The 22923-nt window shown below is 30.0% G+C and overlaps 1 protein-coding gene across 1 annotated transcript in view; it reads left to right on the forward strand.

Annotated features, from left to right (window-relative positions):
- LOC118190196 (E3 ubiquitin-protein ligase AMFR-like) overlaps positions 1-22923 on the forward strand; it is a 241888-nt gene that overhangs the window by 214029 nt on the left and 4936 nt on the right. The window contains exons 10-13 of the mRNA XM_085811513.1: positions 5154-5263; positions 14908-15033; positions 18641-18691; positions 21630-21760. Coding sequence (XP_085667639.1) covers positions 5154-5263; positions 14908-15033; positions 18641-18691; positions 21630-21760 — 418 coding nt within the window. The remainder of the gene's footprint in view (positions 1-5153; positions 5264-14907; positions 15034-18640; positions 18692-21629; positions 21761-22923) is intronic.

Here is a 22923-nt window from a genome sequence, read left to right on the forward strand (position 1 = left end):
ACATGTTGCACATCGTGTTCTGACCTCCCTCGATACTGTATTAGGTATCGAGGAATCGATACCTAATACAGTATCGAGATCGCCAGGGCAGCAATCGAATACCCTCGATAGGGTATTCGATTGCTGCCCTGGCCTGCATGGTCTCCAGATCTGTCACCCATTGAAAACATCTGGTCATGGGTTGCTGAGAGATTGCCCCGCCACCCCTCTCCAGCTAATACAGTTGATGAAGTTTGACATAGATTTGAAGCAGCATGGAATGAGTTACCAATTTCTGTCATCCGAGCCCAGTTTGACTGTGTGCCTAATAGGGTAAGGGCTGTTTTAGCTGCCAGGTGTGGCAGCTGTTTCTACTGATTTTACACCCCTGTAAATCTCTTAAATGCATACAAATTTAATCATTTTGTCTTCATGCCATACTTTTTGTGTATAATAAGTATTTTCTTTGTATTTGCTGTCCTTCATGATTTTGCAATTTTAATGGCCAGCAATGTACTTGATAGGGTTATATATTCTATTTAGTTGCTTGAACATCATTGTTCTACAAGATGTCTTATTTACAATTTGCAGAAGGTTTCTTCTTGCAGTTGTATGTACATGAATGTGGTTCCAGCATAACAGGCTGCTAGCTCATTTCTACAGTAATGTCAGAAATTACCTTGATGTTATTTATGGCTCTTACTAGATTGAAGATTGGATCTGTTCCTGGGCCATAGTAATCACTAGATCTGATGTGCATAGATTTCTCATTCTGGGGCACATTAAGAGCATGATATGTAAAAGTTCCGTTGAGTGCAATGAAGATCTAGTAGTCAGACTGTCAATTGCTGCTAGAAATGCCTGAGATCATTGCTGTTGTATGCCAAGCCATGCACCACTACTGTGAATCTTGTATTTCTCTTGGGTATCATGCTTTTGAGCAACCAAGGACTGGAAACATGAAAATGTTGGTTTCTTTTAGCTTTATCTATATAATATGTTGTTCATACTTTCCTTACTTGCCAGAAACTTGCATATATCATTTCTGTGCATACACTGCATTACAAAATCTGTTTATTTTGGTCCCCTCAGCCTATCTTTAGTTATTTTATAATTGCTCTGTATGCATATGCTAACGAAATTTCATGTGTATATTTCAAATTTAACTTTTATCATACTGAGTGAGGTTTTAAATTTTACCTTTATTTTACTTTATTCTAATACTGCACATGAGGCATTTAACGGTAAAATTTGATGACTATTTTCAAAATTCTGTTCAACTGTATTTATTATTTGAAGAACTGTTGTTATTTGATAATTTTATCAGTTGTGGATATTAGTTATTTTTGGATCAAGAGTGTGATTTTGTATATATTCAGAAACGTTTGTTATATTGTTTGCATTAATTAGTATATTATTAAATATACAATTTTGTCCAAAAATAAAACAAACTTAGTTTTACTTATAATGTTAATTTTATATAATTATTAGTATTTATAATAGATTATTTTCTTTTTCAAAGTGCATCTTTAATGAGTTCTTTACATTCATATTACATTTGAATGTCAGCTGAATCTAATGAAAGCCTGAAAATTTTGTTTAGTTTACTGCTTATCTGTCAGATGCTTTTTAGATTCTTCATGTGTAACTTCATCTTCAAATTTTTAGCTTTTTTAGTAATTAGAATATGAGTTTAATCATCAATTGGCCATTACAATGTCTTTGTACCCTGACATCCATGCATGAAAATAATATTTGTACTTCTGAAAGAAGTTTCCTTTTTCTTCAGGAAGATCAGCATATATTTTGCATTTCAGCACTAATATTTCTGTCGATATAGTGTAATAATGTATAAAAAAGTAAACCTGTAACAATCTCTTCAACATTGTTTTATTTTTTTTTTAATCTTCCTTTCATTAATTCATTTTGAATTGTTTTTCTGGTGATTCTGTTCTACATTATAGCATCCACTATTTTTTGTTGCTAGAATACTTTCTCCTAGGCCTTCCATCTTCCCCCCCTATCGCCTTAATGTTTGTACTTGCTGTCCTATAAGAAAGCAATAATTCATAAATTATAATTCACTTTGACTTTTCAGATAATTATTTAGTGATAAGATTGAATGAATAAAACAGGTTAGGCAGATGAGAAAACTATCTTAGTATGTTTCTAAGTCTCATTACATGAGTGCGATTTGGTTTATATGAATACGGCAAAGCACACTAGGTTTATCTTCTGAATGAAAGGCCTTTGTAGCCAACTTTGTAAGGGAAACTGCTTCATATCCTCGTTACACATGGGAAAATCCACAAAAATCCCCATGCAGCTAGCCTGTTTGCCTGAGAGTTAACTTTGTTCAAATTACCAGTGTTCAGCAACTTTAACACTTAGCCTTTGGTGGGCGAACATGAATGAAACAGTGATCTATAAGAAGACATGCCATAGCTCAGCTCATTCCATATTAATAATCACTTGCTGAAAATCACTATCATCCATGCCTTAAAGTAAGCATAATATCAACATTGTTTCACAGCAGCTATGAAAGCATGCAGATTTTTATTTGACCAATAATAATCATCTTTTTTTCTCTCTCTCTCTCTCTTTTTCGATTATATTCACTTAGTATAAGAATATAGCAGATTCTTTCATATTTTTTCCTCTGAAGTATATGAGTTCTTAATCTGTTTATTCTGTTAAAACACAATAGTATATAAAGTCTGAACTCATTGGCCTTATACACGCTTTCAGGTCGACAAATATAATTTGAGTTTGTTTTGCTATATTCGGCCTTCAGAAAAATGAGCATCATGAGTTTGTTTTTGTTTGTAAACAGAATTCTTGTATAATCTATGGCTAGAAAATAACTTTCCATATATAATAGAGAAAATTATCCCATCGGTATTTGTAATACAGAAATTAAAAACTAATTTCAGAAATCCATCTTTTCTAGAATGTTACTTTTTGTGATCTAATTTTCAATATACTTAACAATTTATTACAAGAATGTAATTGAGAAAATGTTCATGAATTGTTCCTTTTGCCTCAACTTGGGAAGTTTATCATAATTTTCACAATATTGCTCTTAATTTTCTCTTAAATCTGCCATATTCTAACCAAATTTTAAAAAGTGCAGGATATTTGGTATTTATATACACTGCTCTGTGCTGAAGAATCTTCAGTATAAATGCATTTACAGTGAATCTCAGATTGGCAGTTCACAGGTTGCATACATCCAGAGAAGCAATTTTATGCGGTCTGAGAACATTTCAGTTATGCATTTGTTCTAGATATAATTGATATAGTTTTAAGAGAGATAGTGATATGAATTGAGCTTATGTGTGAGATTGCTTTTGAAAGGAAAAAAGACAATGAATAAGTTGAAGCTAGGCCATGAGACAATAATAGCGTAAAAGAACTTTTTACATAGGTATAGAATTAGTAAATTTAGTTCACTAACCACAGCTGATGGTGCATCAGGTGTTCTGGTATTTCTGAATTTTGCTCAAAAGTGCTATTAGTTTCAAAACACAATTTTGCATTGTTTCACTTTTCATCTGAGTCCATTACTATTTGGAAAAATGTAACATTTTTCTTTCATACTTAATGTGTCTGTTGTTAAATAATAAACTAAAGTATAGATACACATCTTAAATATTATTTATTTACTTTTAAATCTGACTGATTTAAATAAATATGTATTTGTTTCATGATATATCTTATTAAAAACATAAAATATTTTGAAGAATCCATATTTTTCTTTTTTCTTTTTTAAAATATGCAGATTATATGTAATGTTCCCATGTTAGTTTAAATGCAGAATCATCTAATATCCTATAAGATGTTTCACTATTCCGTCTGGGCCATTTTTGTTGATAACCTGTACTGATAAAACATATTAAGCTTAAAAAAAGCCCTTTTAATTTTAACTTTCTCTCTCTCTGTGTCTTCTTCCTCTTTGAGGGGGGCGAGGTTGGTACTTCCGATATATAATTTCCTTGTCTCATTCACTTGTTGGTTAGCAAGATGCAATGCCGCATTCCTATGCAGATGGAGACAAACTAAAATGGCTTGTAAAACCTGCTTATTTGTGTTTATTGTTAGATTTACGTTATAGCAATACTGTTTAGAACTGTGAATACCTTTTGAATGTTCCTCTCATATGAAAATTCATCTTGTTAGATTATTATTAAAGTTGTAAATAAAATTATAGTGATTTTAATTAAGAGATAATTCTGCAAGCCATGTCTTTATTAAAAGGAAAAAGAGAAGTGAGCAAAGTAGAATGTGTTTTCAAGAAAAATGAGAAATTCTGTACTTTTATAATGTTGTGAGCAGTAAAATTGTGTTTTATTTGCAATAAGTGAATATAATTTCCTGTTTACTTCACCATTGCAAAACATGTCATAAAGCAAAATTTGAAATTTTTAAAGAGAAATTGAGGAAAGGAAAATTACAGTTTCTGAAATCCGTCTTACAGTGTCAATAAAATATTTTAATAATATTTTTACTGAAGCAAATAAATTCAGTTAAGCAGCAGTTCATCAAAGTTTTGCTCTGTTTATATGTATAGCTGTTAAAAAATAATTTGCACTCGTAGCTGCTCTCAGACTGTGAATTCAGCTCACGTGGCCATGAGATCACGGAACTAAAGCATACATCCAAGGATTATGTATGGATATTTGATTATGGAAGATATGATCTATGATGTGAATAAAAAAAACTTGCTCAAAATCTGATTGTTTCACGAGTTCCTTCCCCCATTCCATCACTTTTTTTCTTCTGCCCTACTCATCTTTGCAGTAGGTTGACTGATCGAAATCTTATCCTTGACTTCTGATGATCTGGTTATTGTGTCAATTGCTCAGAATTGGCTTTTTCTCATTCTGACTGACATTATATAGAAAAAATGCTAATCCTTTTTGGCCCATGTAATTTCAAAAATTTGCTTTCAAACTGATAATGAATTGATTGATAATATGTAAATAAATGATTACAAAAACAACTGTTAAGTTATGCAACTGGTACAGAAACTGCATTTTTGTAATAAAATAATGTTACATGAATGATTACTTTAATGGAAACATTTGTGTTCAGTATATATTCCCATTTGGAAATTATTTAAGCAAACTGCATGCTGAAGTGTTAACAAGTTTTATTTCTCTGATTCCTTATAGGATCTCAGTATGCTAGTTGGTTGCCTAATTTTCTTGTAGAAGTTACCCATAATGATGTTTCTAATGAGAGACACATTTCATCTGGCCATACATCTCAGCTTGATGGCATGGTAAGTTAATTTTTTTTATTAATTTTTAAGTATAAAATATTTTGCTTCTTACCTGACTTTTAAAATCTGATTTGTTATTAAAAAACTATTTGAAAGTAAATTTATTATATACATGAATGCAAACATGAACATGTGAAAAACTTATAAGAAATTTTTGTTCTTTTGAAAAATTAGAAAGTAACAAATCAAAGCGCTGTTAAAAAAAAAAAAAAAAAAAAAAAAAAAAAACAGATTTACTGTATGGCAATTACATTTCACCAATTTGTTCTATAGGTTTCTCAAGAATTGTAATAAAATTTTCATTGCTCTCTGATTCTGCAGTTCTTTTTGAACAAAGCTAAAATAATCTTTTCAAGGAAATTCTCAGCATCACAAAAATACATTTCTGAAGTGGTTCAGTATGTTTTATAAAAAACAGACTCTTTGGCTTTATGAAATCCTATGATAAAATGTCCTGAAATGAATAGTTTGAGCAATAAACTTTTGTGCTTATATGCTTTGCATGAACTAGAAATGGATTCAATAATTAACTGCAGTAAATGCCCAACTATTTGGCATTCAGCTAACCAGAAAGGTTAATTAACTAGAATATTTTAAGAATTTTAGAAAACCTTTTCTTCCTAAAAATTAGTAAATGAGAGATTTCTATTGCCTTTATATAACTCGTAATATTATTAACACATAAACATTCTCACCCAACAGTGCAATTTAGCACCAGTAATGGTTAAACATGATGTCATAACACAATCATAAAAAGTTTATTTGGATTTAATATAAAAGCAATTAATTGTCAATAAGCCAAATTAGTTTTTGACAAGCAACTTTAAAAACAGATCAGCAGTGGCAGTGTAATATGAAAAATTATGCTAAGCAATTTAACTTTTTTATATATGACATCCATAAGTGGTTTCTCTTTTTTATCTAATTAATTACAAACAATTTGTTCATTTAAACTTCTACAGGAATATTTAGCAACATCTCCTCCAACTTTCATGTTTGGCAGATTTTATGATTATAATAATTGAAATATGTCAGCTGTTATGATTGAAATGCATTTAAAAAAAAATCTTGCATACTTTTAAATGGAGGAGGCTTTTGATATTCTAGTTGGTAACAAATAAGATGATTTTATTTATAATTTTAAAACAGAAAAATTTCCCACCTATTCTGCTTTTCTAATGAATTCTTTTTTTTATACACTCAACCATTTGGAATTTGTCATTTCCTAAGCTTTTACTGAAGTTTTTTTTTTTTTTTTTTTTAAATCTATTCTGTTATTTTAGTACAAACAGAGAAATTGCTTTTTATTGTGATTTCATCACTACATTGCCCCATTTCAAGAACTCCTTGAACATATTTTAAGAATATTATTTTTTAAATAAATGTTTTTCATGAACAGTGCATTAACTTAGAAAGTAATCAAAGTTGCATCAAACTTGGAGATACATGAAATGCTGAAATAAACTTTTGGTATTCTCTTCCTAAGTTAATTGGTATAACCATTTGGAGAAAGATCTGCAGTCAATTCATGATGCTTCAACATTAATTGACAGCACTCATTCACCAAAGATTGCAATAGTTAAAATTAATCGTGTTAGCAGATTCCAACAAAAGAATTAGTAATGTATTTTTACAAAGTAACTGCCCAGATAATGGTTAGGGAAGCCTACTGCAATACTGAAGGGCTTGGGTTTGAATCCCAAAGAAGGCATGGATGTTTGTCAATGTATAGTGTGTTTGCTGCATGTGGGCACTCTACGTGGCAAGTCGAAAGTCCTCTCGAGAAGTTGGTAGTAGGGAAAGAGGGGTGGGAGACCCGTGGACCCATCCCCCTGAGGTACTTTCCGTCAAAATTGGGGCAGAACTGAGTGAAGTCGTACTGTCATCTGTATGGTTTTCAAGGCTTATAACCAACCAACAGATACAATCGTGCTCTGCTTGCCATGATGAGTTTTGTGGGCTCGTTCTGATGCTGCTATTGGGCAAGCCATATAAGTCACAACATGCAACATTTCTATAAAGTTTATCTCTTGTTTGCTGATTTTTTTCAGTGCAGGGTCATATTCCAATCAATCAGGAGTATTTGGTTCAGGGCAGTAATGATAAAAGAATTTGTGTAGATTATTATTATGATAATACGACATAGGCTTGCAGCTACTATGCTGTCATGACAAAACACAAATGCAGCAAAGACTGAAAAAATTTTTTGAGACCTAAAAATTGCTATATACCAAGATAATGTAAAAATGATATAGATCCCTTCCTCGTTTTTTTTATGCATTGTTCTCCCATGAGGAATTTTTACTAGTAAATATGAATTTCAGTTTTCAAATATGCAGATTTCAGTTTACTCTTGTATTGTAGCATTATCTTAAGACATCCTGGAGAAAATTGCCTGAAGTAAAATACCCAGGCAGTAAAGAAATAAATCCTGGTCTTTCTGTCATGACACCACATCTGCACGTGTATCACTATTAATGTGGGACTTTGCTAACCATACTTCCTTTATCTCTTTACTTGCCTAATCTCCATCTTTTTCTTATAGTTGCATGCATAGGGGTTCCTAATAGATTGAAAGTTTGCAGAATCAATGATAGCTTGATAAAATATATTTTTCCAAAAGAAAAACTTGATAGTTCTTGAACTTTCCACAAAAGTACTCGTACAGCTCTTCTCAACAGGACAGTTCAGTCAGTGTTTGCCACTTCAAACTACTAAGGCTGTTAAACATAATGCAATCCAAAATCCATTTAGATGGCTCAGAGATATCTCAATGCTCCAAAGTCAACTCTGAACTAAAAACGGAGAACTTATGATCTTACCGGTCTTGTATAGTTTCAGCCCAGCTGCAAAAAATTTCCACTACCTTCCAGCTTCTGATATTACTGAAAGGCCTATATGATTAAAGTTATGTATAAGGGTGGGATATGGTTAGAGTTGCATATAGTTATTCAATTACAGTTACACAGGGACCAGAGCAAAGTGTCGGCAAATGGTCACCAAGTTTGGTGACATTTGAGGATTTCTTAACAAAAATTAGTTGCCAAAACCATTGTCAACATTCCATTATCTCACAAATTTGGCAAGATAGCCATTTATCTCAATGTTAAATGAACCCAGTAACCATATTTTTACAGCATAGCTTCATCTCTTGATGCATTTCATGTTACACAAGAGATACTATGATTTTATATATAATTTCATTAAAATTATTGATATATATATATCCAAAATCCATAACATTATTTTCAAAATGAAATTCCACATCTAAGGGATGAAGTCTCAACATGATTGATTATACAATGGAAAATTTTCAAACAGGGTTATCTTTTTTATCAGAGAGAGAAAGCATCTTTCTGAAAACCACTTGGCTTTGGAAATAGTGTATCAGCAAAGAAATTGAGTACTTCAAAGATGACATTGCTGAATAAATTACAAGAGAGCCTAAAATATAGATAAAAGGTGTGAAATTTTTTCATATACTAATATCAAGAAAAATATAATAAATTCTTATAAGAAGAAGTGTGAAACAAGCATAAGTAACATGTGGTTTCCCCCCATTTTAAAAAAGAATTCGAAGTTTGCATTATTCAGTGTTCTGCTACTTCTTTTGTACAATGTATTTAGTGGATTACAGTGATAATCCTGATTAATGTTATTTTCGAGAAATTACCGAAGCTGAATATCATAGACTTTTATGTTAGGTGATGGAACTAGCTCTAGCAAAATATTCTTAATGAATTTGCATTGTGCATTCACTAGAAGAGTGGAATGTTTGGGAAAAAACTAATCTTACATAAAAGTAGTAATCCACTCTCAGAAGCTACTTTAATGGCACAGTAAAACTGTTTGTCATATTCTGGCATCTCAAATCAGTAACTGAGTAGTTCAGAGACATGACTGGATAATGTTTTTTAAATCCAACAATTATGTGATACAATTTTATATTTATGTGAAGGAATTTCGTTCTTTGTGACTTTTGCATACTCATACTCGACAAATGTGCTATTTATTAATAACTCTCATTGACTGAAAGCTAGCTTTAAATTTCTACAAAAACTTTTATAGCTAGACCTTTTGTTATTTCTGTTCGAACAAGAAATGTCAACGTCATTATCTATTAGCTTTCAAAATTCCAATCCTGAATTCTTTTTAAATGTATAGAAATGACAAATGTAGGAAATCATGAGGATGGTTCCGAATAATCACATTTTCAAGAAATTCCCTTAGTTATTTTTTACATATCTGATGTAGATGTGGGAAAATTCTCTCAGTGTACTTCTGTGTGCATTAACTAGTGTTTGAAAGAATCTAATCATATGTCAAAATAATCATACACAAACCTTTGCATGTGCTGTTTTAATTCTGTACAATTTTTCATATATCTGTACAGTCATGTGTATCACATGCATATATATACTGCAAGAATCAGTATTGTTCTTTGCATTCTGCATTTCGTATTGTATCCTTTTTTAAGTTTAATGATGATCTTTTTTTTTTTTTTTTTTTTTTCAAATACAAGTCATTTTTCATTGACTATGCAGAATTAAGGTACCAAATCAGTATTTGTTCAGGCGATGAAATTGTTGTGTTGTTCAGCTGCAATATTGCAGATATAAATGATGTCATATAGCTCAGTAAATAGACTGATTGTATAGAATTTTTAGTTTTTCCCCTATGTGTAACATAAATATGACTCAGTTTCCTTCAGAAATTCCTTAATAAAAGCAGATCGCATTTGTGAATTTTTCCATATTCAGTTAACTTTAAGCCTACTCTTAACAATCAGAATGCTCATATAAAGAAATTCAAACTCCACAAGTCTTCCCAGTACTTTCCTAGTTTCATAATATGCACTGCTTGGGGGAGATTGATTTAAGAGTTAATTTTCTTCGAACAGGTATCATCTGCTGTGTGAAAATTTGGCTTTATGATATACTGTAGATAGCAAATCCAGATAATTTCTATTTTCGTGAAGAAGCATGAAGAGTAGTTCAGCATTTATTTTATGAGTGCATAAAAAATTGTCTCTTTGTGTATAGCATTAAAATTTAAAGTAGTTTTGCTAGAAGTTTTGATTACAAGTGATGAACTATGCTGTAAAAAGAAGTGTGGGCATCGAAACAAGTTTTTCTTATCAGCCATTGAACAAAAAAATTCTGATTTTTTGTATTGTGCCAGAAATATGTAGAAATTATTTCTCAGTGGCATAAATGACAATAAAATAATATATTTTGTTTATCTTGTTTCTTCTACACTGTAGGTTGTGTATGTCCCACTTCTGAATCTTGATTGGTTTAAAAGCATAATCGCCACTGCTACCACCTTAACAGCTTCAAGTGCACTTGCCTTTTTTTCAATTTTGGAAGTTGAATCTATGTTGCACATGTTATCTATATTATCTCTGTATTTATCAAATCATTATTCTTTTTATAGTTATTTTAGATTTTAAGAAATGTTTGGTATGGTTTAATAGATTTTTTGAAAATATGGGAATGCTCAAAAGCCTTTTCACATAAAAATTAATGTTAATTTCTTCTGTGTTTTATGCCATTTTGGCTTATAAAATGTTTCTTAGGCACACTTTACTTTCATAAAGTAAGGGAAAATAATATTGCTTTTGCTTGAAAAACATTTTGTGCAAAACTCGCTCAGTTGTGTTCCAAGAGTTTTAAGGTCAGATAATATTTATTACCCTTCAACCTGTACACAAAAGTTAAATGGCTGAATTGTTAGGAACGTATGCATTTACTTCTGTCTGTTAATAGATGATATTTATAAGTTTTACACTTATAAATATCATATTAATCATTTCAAGGTTTGAATTTCTTTGTTATTATTGCTCTATTGAAACTTTTGAAGAATGAAATGACGTCTTCGATATGCATGACAAACATTTATTTAAACTATGAAGACATTAAACAGCAGAGTAGAAACATGATATTACACAGCCCTTTGCACTTCTCTCTTACATGCAATACTCACCATTGACTTTGGCTAACTACCTATTAACTGAATATAAGTATTACGCAACAGAGAACTTGCTTATCATGCGCATGCGCTAGTTGAATCAACGGCGGTTGCCAACATACCCCCTTTCGACGTTGATTCTCCTATTCCTGAAAAGTAAAACAAAATACATATTAAACAGTATTCAATCCTATAATTGTACAACAGTTTTGATGTTTAATAGGAGTCGGGTTTGGTTAACACATCAGCTCCCATTTCACTGGTAGGTATGTACTGCACATCTAATTCACCACGTTCATATACTTCATGCACAAAATGATGGCGAATGTCTATGTGCTTTGTGCGGAAATGAAACACTGAGTTCTTCGTAATTTTCTGAGCTCCTTGATTGTTGCAGTATATTGTTGTTGGGTGTTCTATGTTGTAACCCAGCTCCTTCAGGAAACGACATAGGTAGACGGTTTCTTTGGTGGCCTCAGACAAAGCCATATATTCTGCCTTCGTTGAAGATAGAGCTACACTGTGTTGTTTTCGTGATTCCCAGGTTATGGCTGAACCACTTAATATATATACAAAACCGGTGTAAGATTTTCTATCATTGACATTTGATGCCCAATGTGCATCCACAAAGGCGATGAGTGGTTTTCCTGTTTTCTTATAAATTAGTCCTTGATCTTGTGTTCCTTTAGATATCGAAGTATTCTTTTCGCAGCATACCAATGTTCTTTTCCCGGATTAATGTTAAATTGACTTGAGAAATTCACGGCCTATGTGATATCTGGCCTAGTAGCTACTGAAAGGTACATTAATGATCTGATCAGATTTCTAAATGGAAAATTTTTCATGTCAGCGTTTTCGTTTTTAGGACTTATCTCTTTTGATAATTTTTTGCTATTATCTATAGATGAAGACACGGATTTAGCATTTTGCATATTATACCGATTTAAAATATCATCAATGTATTTCTTTTGAGAAATTTTAATTGAATTCTCATTTTGGTAAAATTCTATGCCTAAACAATAATGTAATTTCCCCAAGTCTTTCATTTTGAAAGCAGAAGCTAAACTATCGCGAATTGTTTCATACGTTTGCTTAGAATCGGTAAAACAATAAGATCGTCTACATAAACGATTATAATAGTTTCACTGTTAGACGTCTTTTTAATATAAACACAATTATCTGAATTAAGATATTTAAATTTCATAGATTTTAATTTTTCATCCAATTTTTTGTACCACTGACGTCCTGACTGTTTAAGACCATATAATGATGTCATTAAAAGATATACTTTATCTGAATTAGTTTCATTGCGAAAACCTTCAGGAATTTCCATGTAGATTTCTTCATCTAAATTTCCATTTACATAGGCCATTACAAAATCTAATTGGTAACCTTTGAGATTGTGTTCTACTGCGTAGGCTAAAACTGTTCTTATGGAACTTAATCTAGCAACAAGGGAAAAGTTTTCAGTGAAATCAAGACCAGGGATTTGAGCGCACCCTTTAGCAACTAGCGTAGCTTTGTATTTTTCGATAGTGCCGTCATGATTATATTTTAATTTAAGAACCCATTTACTACCAATAACTTTCTTGTTTTCAGGTCTTTTTACTAATTTCCAAGCCTTTTCTTGAACAAGCGAGTTATATTCTAACAGCATGGCATTATGCCAATTTTCAGCATATGGTCCATTTAATGCTTCTTGCACCGTAGGATTAATGCTTTCCTCAACAACATTTTGAGTTTGTTCATTTTTATTTACAACTCTATAGTGGTATTCCTTTTTAGGCCTTCCTGGCAAACCTGTTTTTATTTTCTTGTGTCGACCAGGCCCTTTTTTAATCAGGATAGGAAGCATTGATTCGCTATCTAAATCACTTCCACTTTCCTTTTCAGATTCAGAGTTAAGTGGCGACTCGCTACTGTCCAGAGGTAATGATTCATTACAACATGTTTTATTTATAATTTTTTCCTCCAGAGTGAAAGGCAGATTTATTTCTTGCTCTGAGTCATAACTGCAGCAGTTTTCAAACTCGTTAATAAATTTTACATCTCTGCTTATTATCACTTTACATGCCTCGGGATCCCAAAGTCTATACGCTTTTGATTCATCAGAATAGCCAATAAAAATACATTCTTTAGATCGAATATCAAAATTGCCTATTCCTGGCCTTTTATTTAGCGAAAATGCTTTTTGGCCAAAGGTTCTGAAGTGAGAGACAGCTGGTACTCTGCCAAACATCACTTCGTAAGGTGTTTTTATTTCGTGTTTTAACCCTCGCGTTGGGCAGCGATTTCGAACGTAAGCAGCCATATTGACAGCTTCGGCCCAGAATTTCTGAGGCAGATTGGACTGCAATAACAAACGTCGCGCCATTGAAACTAAAGTGCGATTTAACCTTTCGGCGACGCCATTCTGGGCTGGCGTGTAAGGAGTGCTCATTTCGTGTTTTATTCCCGCATCATTAAGAAATTTATTAAAGTCTTTCCTTAAATATTCTAGCCCGTTATCGGTTCGCAGGATTCTGATTTTAGAGTTAAGTTTATTTTCAAAAGGTGCTTTAAAATTTTTGAAAGCTTCTTTAACCTCATCCTTAGATTTCAGAAAATAAACACGAACATATTCTGCATCAATGTTCGTTTCTTATGCTACTTAAGTTATACAGTGTGTTAATAACTCATATTAGAAATTCATTTCTGAAATCTCAGTGATTATTCCCTGCTTTCCTTTAGGTAAATTACTGCTCAAATGGCTATATTTGTTTGAAGTGTCATATGATATTTTGTGATTCACAAGGAACATTTAGAATTGTGTTAACTGAAAGTACACAACAAAAACATATTATATTTGCTACTATGTTCAGTGAATTCTTATCTGTCTTTTTTGCTGTCATGTTCAGTCCTTCTTTCTTTTTATATGCTTTTATTTAACTTTTTATGTAATCTGTTTCCAGAATATATGTCGCCAAATCTTAGAACTAAAAAAACTGAACTTTTAGAATAGATGAAAACTAATGGCTTACATAATTACATCATATGCATATCTTCCACTTAAATACAGTTATTACGCATTGCTTTCCACCTAATGTGCCACTGTGAAAATATTTATCATATATTTTTTTAATTGGCAGCCATCTTGATCTGCCACATTGGAATTTTGAAGTCTTTTTTAAGCCCCTTCTCATTTTTATAATATTTCAAAAATTAAGATCTGAATTGATTTACAGTTCCCCTGCATATGAAGTAATCTCATGAAACTTTTCAGAACTTTGTAAATGTGATAGTCATTTTGAAAGTTACAGTTCTTTGTTATCTCATTAGCAAAGCAGTAAATTAATTTACACCTTTCTGTATATAAAATATTTTCTTAAGACTTTTCCAGTACTATTTCCGTCCATTTGGTGGCTATCTTGTATTTGCCATCTTGTAATTTTTAGTTTTTAGTATGTCATGTATAAAGCCAGCAGCTTTGTGTAATGTCATACTTAATACATATAAAAAATAATATATGTTGTCTTTTCATTAACCTCACATATTTACATTTTCACATCAGGTACGCATTTTAAATTTATATATCTCACTTGTATATTTTAATTAGAAAAGTATTTTGACTTTCATGTTTTTATTTTTTTATCACTCAGGGTAATAAAATATGTATTTTTGATATGATTACTTAGGGTCGTCAGGTTCAGCAGATGTTCCCACATATGCCACTGAACATAATATTAGATGACCTTCAGTCAACTAAATCTGTTGAAGTTACTATTGAGAATATTTTAGATGGAAAACTAGTCACTCCACCAGTAAGTTTTTGAAATTTTTATAATTTATCTTTAGAAAACAGAGAAGTGTATGTTTATTTTACAGAATATCAAGTTATAACTAATGAAATCAGTCAGTCATTTGTCAGCCAGATATTATGACCGTCCATGTTATATTATTGACTAGCCGCTATGCAGCAGCCTTCGTCTGGTTTTTAAATGTACCAGAAAAATGCCTCAAGCTAACACCTGGGACTGATGACCCCGTAAGTTCTTCCAACTTTTTTTGGTTGAGATTCCAACCCCCCTTGCATGCAGCCCTAGATAATATAAAATAATTACAGTGAAATAAGCAATATCTCTCAATACAAATATTAATTATCCTAATAAATAAATTAATTAACTTTCCATTGCAAATGATATAAAGGAAGTTAAGAACTTTGTTTCCTAAAAAAACATGTAAAACTTTTCAATATCTTAAAAACAGTGAAATAAGCAATAAATAAGATGAATTAAATGGAAAACAAATCTGGAAAGGAAAGTATAATTAACAATATTTTATCTCATATTTTCAAGAGAAAAACAATCAGTCCACTGTTCAAAGCACTGAATGCAAAACTGTTCTCAAAACCTTATTTCTAAAAGAATAAAATTATCATCAGAAAGCAATAACCAATTAAAATTGTGCTTTGTGGATGACATAATGCAAAATATACATATCTCTTTACTATTGGCTAATAAAAAGAGGGGGTTAGGGAAAAAAAGAAATTCTTTTTGTTGGGCCGCATGAAAAATATACGCATCAGAATAAGATCAAGATGTGAAAAGTGTATTCGGAAGCTTTACTTAAAAAAATCTTTAAAAATTACAAAATATTATTATTTTTGAAGATTCCTTTTTCTAAAAGGAGTTCGAAGGATTAAAGTTTAACGTGTCCAAACATCAAAGAAAAATGAACTTTAAAAACAAAAAACCCATTGAAAAGGTATTAAGCTCACTTTGCTAAATAAATTTCTATTTAATCGGTTTATTGAAATACGAAATTTAAGTATGTATAATAGCTAAGTGCCTAAGTTTCACGATGATGGGAAAATGGAATGTATAGAGTAAAATCTCGCTTTTCCTGTAGTTTATATCTCAAAATTATACGATCTCATCAAAAAGCATAAAAAAAAAAAAAATTCAAATTTTGAAAAAATCGCTCTGAGGTGCACTGGCTCTTGTCTAGATGCACCTATGTACCAAATTTCGTAGTCCTGGGTCTTTTAGCTTATGTGCAACATAAATGAAAGACACACACACAGACAGAGTCTTCGTTTTATTATATGTAGAGATTTCAGGAAGCTCTGTAGTTAAGTTTTTCAAACTTGAGTTGTTAATGTTAAGTCACTTTAGCAAATCTTAAAAGGGAAATGAATTATGCATCTTCCAGTACATCTTCTTAGGATGTTGGTATACCAAGAAATGCAAAAGAAAAAAGCCTGTTTCTGAACCAACGGAAATACAATTCAGATATTAAATTGAAGCTAAATGGAGAATTGTAAATGTAAATTAAATTTAAATTTTGCACCTACTAACCTGTACAGGCTGGAATTGAGAAAGTCCTTCGACCAAATTTAAATAAAATATAATTAGACAGCAAAATAAAAAGCAAAAAAAAAAAAAAAAAAAAAAAAAAAAAAAAAAAAAAAAAAAAAAACTGAAATCTTTTAGATTTTATATAATGCCCAAAGGGATGTTTTTTTAATGTTTTGTGTGTTACCGTTATTTCTTTGCACTTAAACCATAAAATTCAATTCAACAGCAATATTGCAAGATAATTTTAAAAGAGCTTATCTTTAGACTTTCCGATACACAGTCTCACACGCTGGAGTGTTGCCATTGCTGGCTTTGAAATCACTGAGTTTGTTAATAAAAATTCGTTAAAGTATTACAAAATATAAAATTGGTAATAAAACAAATTACAAATCAGGCTTCCAGATGCCCATATTCGGTGGAAGATTACATTATTCAAAATTTGGTCGCTCTAGGTACCATTGTTTTATCACAATGTGTGAAACATACATACATTTATGCAGATTCTTCATTATTTAATTTCTTTAAATATAACACAGGGCAATAATATTTGGTGGCAACAATTTGTAAAGTAAAACGGACATTTAAAGTTTCTGACGCAAAATGCGAAAATGAAATTAATAACCTTTCTGGACTAAAAATTTTTAAATATAATTTTAAAATATGCATAATATCAACAAAAATGTAATTTGAAAATTTTAAAAATAAGGTTAGTAATTTTTAACTACAGAAGTAATTCACAAATCGGAAATTAGAGTCTTGCATTGAGAACAATAATTAATTATACAATTCATATAAAATTAAAATTTTTTAATTTAGTGCAAGCAAGCACAAATTTTGTGAATAATCAAGTAAAATAAGAAAGCTTTGAATTATATATTTAATAATACATTCAAAAATAAGAATAAACTGCAAAATTTTGCAGCTTTGTTATCACAGCTAGAGTGAAATAATTTGTCTTTCATACAATGATATGAAACAAATTTTTATCTAGCCATAATCACTGTTAGAATTTTGTTACATATTGCCAGAAATATTAATATAACGATATTATATATATGTGATATTTCAGAATAGCATACATACAAGAATGACATTATTTGACATGTGTGGCCGAATTCAACCTAATTTTATTACAAGGTAAAGCATTTCCGAGGACACAATATTGATTTACATTATTATTATTTTGGGTGTGATATGCACCTAAAAAATTTTGAAGACTTACATTCTTCAATAATGGAGACAAAGCAGAGTGGTAAAGCAACACATATAAGCAGCAGCAAGCGAAGTAGAGAGAGTTTATGCAATAGTAGCAATGGTATTTACAAGACAAAAAATTTCTTTAACCTGATTGGCTGAGAGTTTCATGCATTGCAGCAGGATTTCATAAACACAAAACAGATTACATTTTCAGATGGCAACCTTTAAGTCATATATTAGTATTTTTAAGATAGGAAGGGGACATAGCCAAAGTTAGTAATTTTGAGTTTCATATTTTTTCATCATATATGTATACTAACAGCCAGCTTTCAATTTCATATGAGTAAAGGAATGCCCATTTTTATTAGGAAAGTTAAATTGCTTACTTATTTTTCTTTTTCAGTCATAACAGCTGGCTGTTAGTTTTAATTTACATCATTCTGATGAAAACTAGAATGTGAGAGTGTGACAATATTATTTGTTTGTTTTACTCCCCTCTCCTGAATTTTTATCCAGAAAAAGGCCATTGAAAAGTAGATGTTAAGAATATGGAGTAAAATCTTGCTGTTGTTACTCAGTACATCTTAAATTTTCAATCCACGTCTTCATGATATTAATTCATAATACCCAAATTATAACTTACATTTTCATGTAGGTTTCAGATGATGATTGAAGATAGTAGAAAAACACAGGAAATCTTAAAAATGGCCTGCTAGTTATGATATATAATTTGTTTAAAAAGTTCAACTTTGTTTAAAGTGTAATTTTAAAGTTTATTAGTATCGCTGAAACCTTTTAGAAACTGTACTTCTAATTCATATTATAATGTGCATATTATTCAATCATATTGAAAATACTTGTGTATATTTTTCAGTCTGTTTTTCAAGGCAGTTATCACCAGAACATTCAAGAATCAAGCTTTCAGGCATGTTAAACCATTTTTATTATTTTCTTAGTGATTAATATAAAAGGGGATGACCTGGAAATTCTTTTTAGAATAATGTAGAACTAGTATATCAGAGCTCTAGATATATGTATTTATCACTAAAAGATGCGTGAATTTGTGCAGAAAATGAATTCTCACAATTGTATATTTAAGAGAATGTAGTATTAGTATATCAGAGCTCTAGATATATGTATTTATCACTAAAAGATGCACGAATTTGTGCAGAAAATGAATTCACATCACAATTGTATATTTAAGAGAATGTAGTACAGTAGACTTCTGCTGCAAAGGAAAATTTTTTAAATTGAAATATTTAATGTAATTTGAATCTTAGAAAAATTCCATTCTTAAAATATAATATTGAATAAAAAATTAGAAACATGCTTTTTTATTTCAAAACTGCTATTTGTTTATCTTTAGGTTTTCAAAATGTGACTTTTGAAAGATAAATAAATTGAAAAGAAGTCAAACTTAAATGCTTTCACTAGCATCCATTTTTACACCTACTGCACATACATCCTTACTTTTTATTTCTGTTATATGCTTGTACATATTTCTGTTCCTTTTTCATTTCACAACAATATAATCTCTTAGCTATAGTTACTTAATGCAATAAAAATGAAAAACAAGAATTTTTTTCAGAAATTTTGTAATTAATTTTGCTTAAAAATTTCATTATTTTTACATGAATTAATGCATACAAATGACACATACACATAAATATCATGTGCACAGAAATCTTTACCCAGCTTTTATTTTCACAGCTATTGGTTAGACATATATTTCAATTATAAAAATATTTTAAATGGTGCAAATAATTGTTTTGGCAATTTTTATTTATATTAAAAAAATCAATTTTGTAAAAATCAAGAAGTCTAACATTTTGTACATATACCAATATTCAGAAAATTTTTATACTGATTATTTCTTTTATTTCTAATTTTATTTATTATTATACCAAAAGAATTTTCACAAAAGTAATTTATGAGTTTTCAAATGCTATAAATACACTAATAATATTTTCATGAAGTTTTATTAGTTTAGAATTAGAATGATAATCTAATAACGATATGAAAAATTATTAAATTTAAAATATTTTTCATTTTTAATTTATGTAAATAATGTTATGAGATGTCTTTGAGACAATACTAAAGCTTGCCAGTGTTTTTCTAGAACATTCTAGTATATCCTATAATCAATGCTGGCCAAAATAAAGGCAGAGTGGAGACTTCTGTGGATGCTGCACAGCACGATATGTATCTCTGTGTGTATATATGAGCATACATGTAAATATTTAAAACTCTGCACTTTTGATATGCTTGTCAAAATGGATTATTGCTGAAATTCTTCAAAAGAGAAATAACCCATGTCTAATCTTGACGTATCTCATTCCGCATTTGTTAGGTACTCTATCATCAACACGAAAGACTAATAAATGCTTCATAAATTAGCTTTAATGTCGAGAATTTTCACTGAAACCTATTATTTTATATTGTACATTCAATTGAACAATATGAATCTGAAAGTATATCATGGTCTGATTTTTATTTTTTGGAAAGTATTTCATTTATCCAAAACATTCTGTGTAATACGTAATTTATATATATATCCTGGTAACCAAATTAAAATACATTTGAAAGTTAATTTTCATGAAATTGTTTTTAACTGTTATTTTGTGAACAAAAACGAAAGATAACAAAATAAAATTTTTTGCATAACACTACTTTCCATGAATGCAAATAAATGGAATTCATACCTCTAGTTTTATATTTATGGGCTTTGGTTTTATATTTTTAATCTTACATTTATGAATTTTGTCTGACAAGCTTTAGAATTATAATTTAGTCATTGTTTTTATAGAATTCTTATACTTTTATTACATTTCAAAGAAGCTATATTACTTTTGGTTATTATATAAAATCACATCTTTGCAAAATAAAACATGTAGGCGAATTGGAACTGAAGGACAAAAATAGAGAGAATCTTAAAGCAGTTCTTGGCTTTTTTTTTTTTTTTTTTTTTTTTTTTGCCACTATCCAAAACATACCTTTGTCTTCATTATGACCTTCTGCATAGGCAATCCACGTGTTACCATTTGGAAACACATAATCTCTTTTACATTAATCAGTCCATTACTGATTAACAAAACTGAGTAATTTAGTAATAACAAAACACTCCGTAATGTTTTGTAACTTTACTTTTTTAATATTCTATGTAATTGATATAAATTAAAATGTTTTCAGTTTACAATATATCCAGTTGTTAACTTTTATAAACATTTGCGACTTTGTCAAAAAAAATTCTAAAACTGTATGAAACATTATCTTTTAATTTTGAAATATAAGACTATAATTTGAAGTATTCAAATTGCAATTTTATTGTATTTTATTTGTTTTATATATTAGCTCTTTTGGTTGCTGTTTTTGTATTGAATTATAATTGTTTTCTCTTAAAGCACACTAAATCTTTATACATCAGGTGTCAAGCTTTGGCGTGATGCATTAGGTATGTAAGTACATTAACATAACTAGAAAACTACTTCTGTAAAGAACACTGTATAGTATGGATGTAACCAAGCATACCACAAGCATACAGTGAAATTGCTCCTTTTTGGGAATAAAATGGCTCTTACTGCAAGGCTGATGAGTTATGATACAGAATCACAGAAAACTTAAGTTATTTGACATTTTAATATATATAGATGCAAAATAAAAAATTTATAAAAAAACATAATTCATTATGATTAATATATAAACAATTTCTAAGATTTCACTTTATGTAATTTGTTATCCTCCTAAATCTGAAGAAATTTGTTCTAAATTTTTTATATCAAGCTTATTTCAAGAATTTTAAGGATAAATCTCATAATTAAATCTACAGGATTAAAAAAAAAATTATTTTTTTATTCTTTTAAAAGGCATCAAATAACAGTCAAGCTTCCTTGTTTTTTGGAAAGCAGAAAGTAGCACCTTCATGCCAAGGTCAGTTTGACTATATTGATGATGCTGTATTTCCTCCTGAAAGCTATGATTTGCAAGAATTAGATAGGTATTAGAGATACTTCTGTATATGCTTTTAAGATTTTAGCATATAATTTGTTTTAGTTGTGGATTTAAAGAAAATTAATAAGGTATCAATTCAAATGATTAACTGTTGATTTTGTTTTGACATTGTTCAATCTGTGCCATTAAATATATATCCTGAATGGATGCTAAAGAAATTCATTTTCTTTTTTGGTATTTTCATTTTATTAGAACAGTATTATTAATCTGTGTAAAATTACATTTTTTAAATTTGTTCTATAATTAAATAACAAAACAGGTATCTTTTTTTTTTTTTTTTTTTTAATGCTGGATAGAATGCAGCTAATCTGTGCTATTCATTCAGTTAATCAAGACAGAAAAATTAAATATTTCTATTTCTAACCATCTAATCAACTTATGAGTTCTACATATGTTGAAATTTATTTGTATCTATAATTATAATCCTTTTTAGGGGAAAGGGCACATTCAAATATAATAAACATATATATTATGTTGTTTTATTTTTAAACTGTCCATATTTGAAACTTAATCCAATATTAATTACCCTTAAAAAAAAGGAACCATTTTACCCCTTAAAAACATTAAATATAGTTTATATGAAAAATAATAGTGCAGATGTGCAAATGGTAGTTATCATTTCTTCTGTTCAAAATAGTTTATTACAGCAGAAAACAAAGTTAATCCAATAGATTTCATTTTCTAATCAGCATTAGCAGATTTTCAAACTTCATTTGAAAGGTGTGGTTTATTATGTCACAAAAATTATCTCAATTCATATGGATGCAGAGTTTTAGATTTTGCTTGTAGGAAATTGGCTTATCACATGCTGAGAAAAATGCACAATGACTAAATCTTAAGTACTAACATGGTCTAGTTAATTATTTGTATTAACTATTGGATGTGGGTTCAGTTTCAATGCATAGGTTCATAATTAACGTTCAGATTAGCGCTAAATTGCCCACTATTTGAAAGATAAGGTTGATTATGACACAAAAATTACCTTGATTCATTTTAATGGAGAAGTTTAGATTTTGCATGTAGGAAATTGGCTTATCCCATGCTGAGATGATCTTAAGTACTTACTTTAGTTTACTTGAATGACTAAATCTTAAGTACTTACTTAAGTGTCTTGACAGGCATACCAGTAGCCAAACAGTAAAGTTGTTG

This window comes from Stegodyphus dumicola, chromosome 2, assembly GCF_044657685.1.
Source record: "Stegodyphus dumicola isolate Sdum_Otavi_A_Nest chromosome 2, ASM4465768v1".
Taxonomy (NCBI): domain Eukaryota; kingdom Metazoa; phylum Arthropoda; class Arachnida; order Araneae; family Eresidae; genus Stegodyphus; species Stegodyphus dumicola.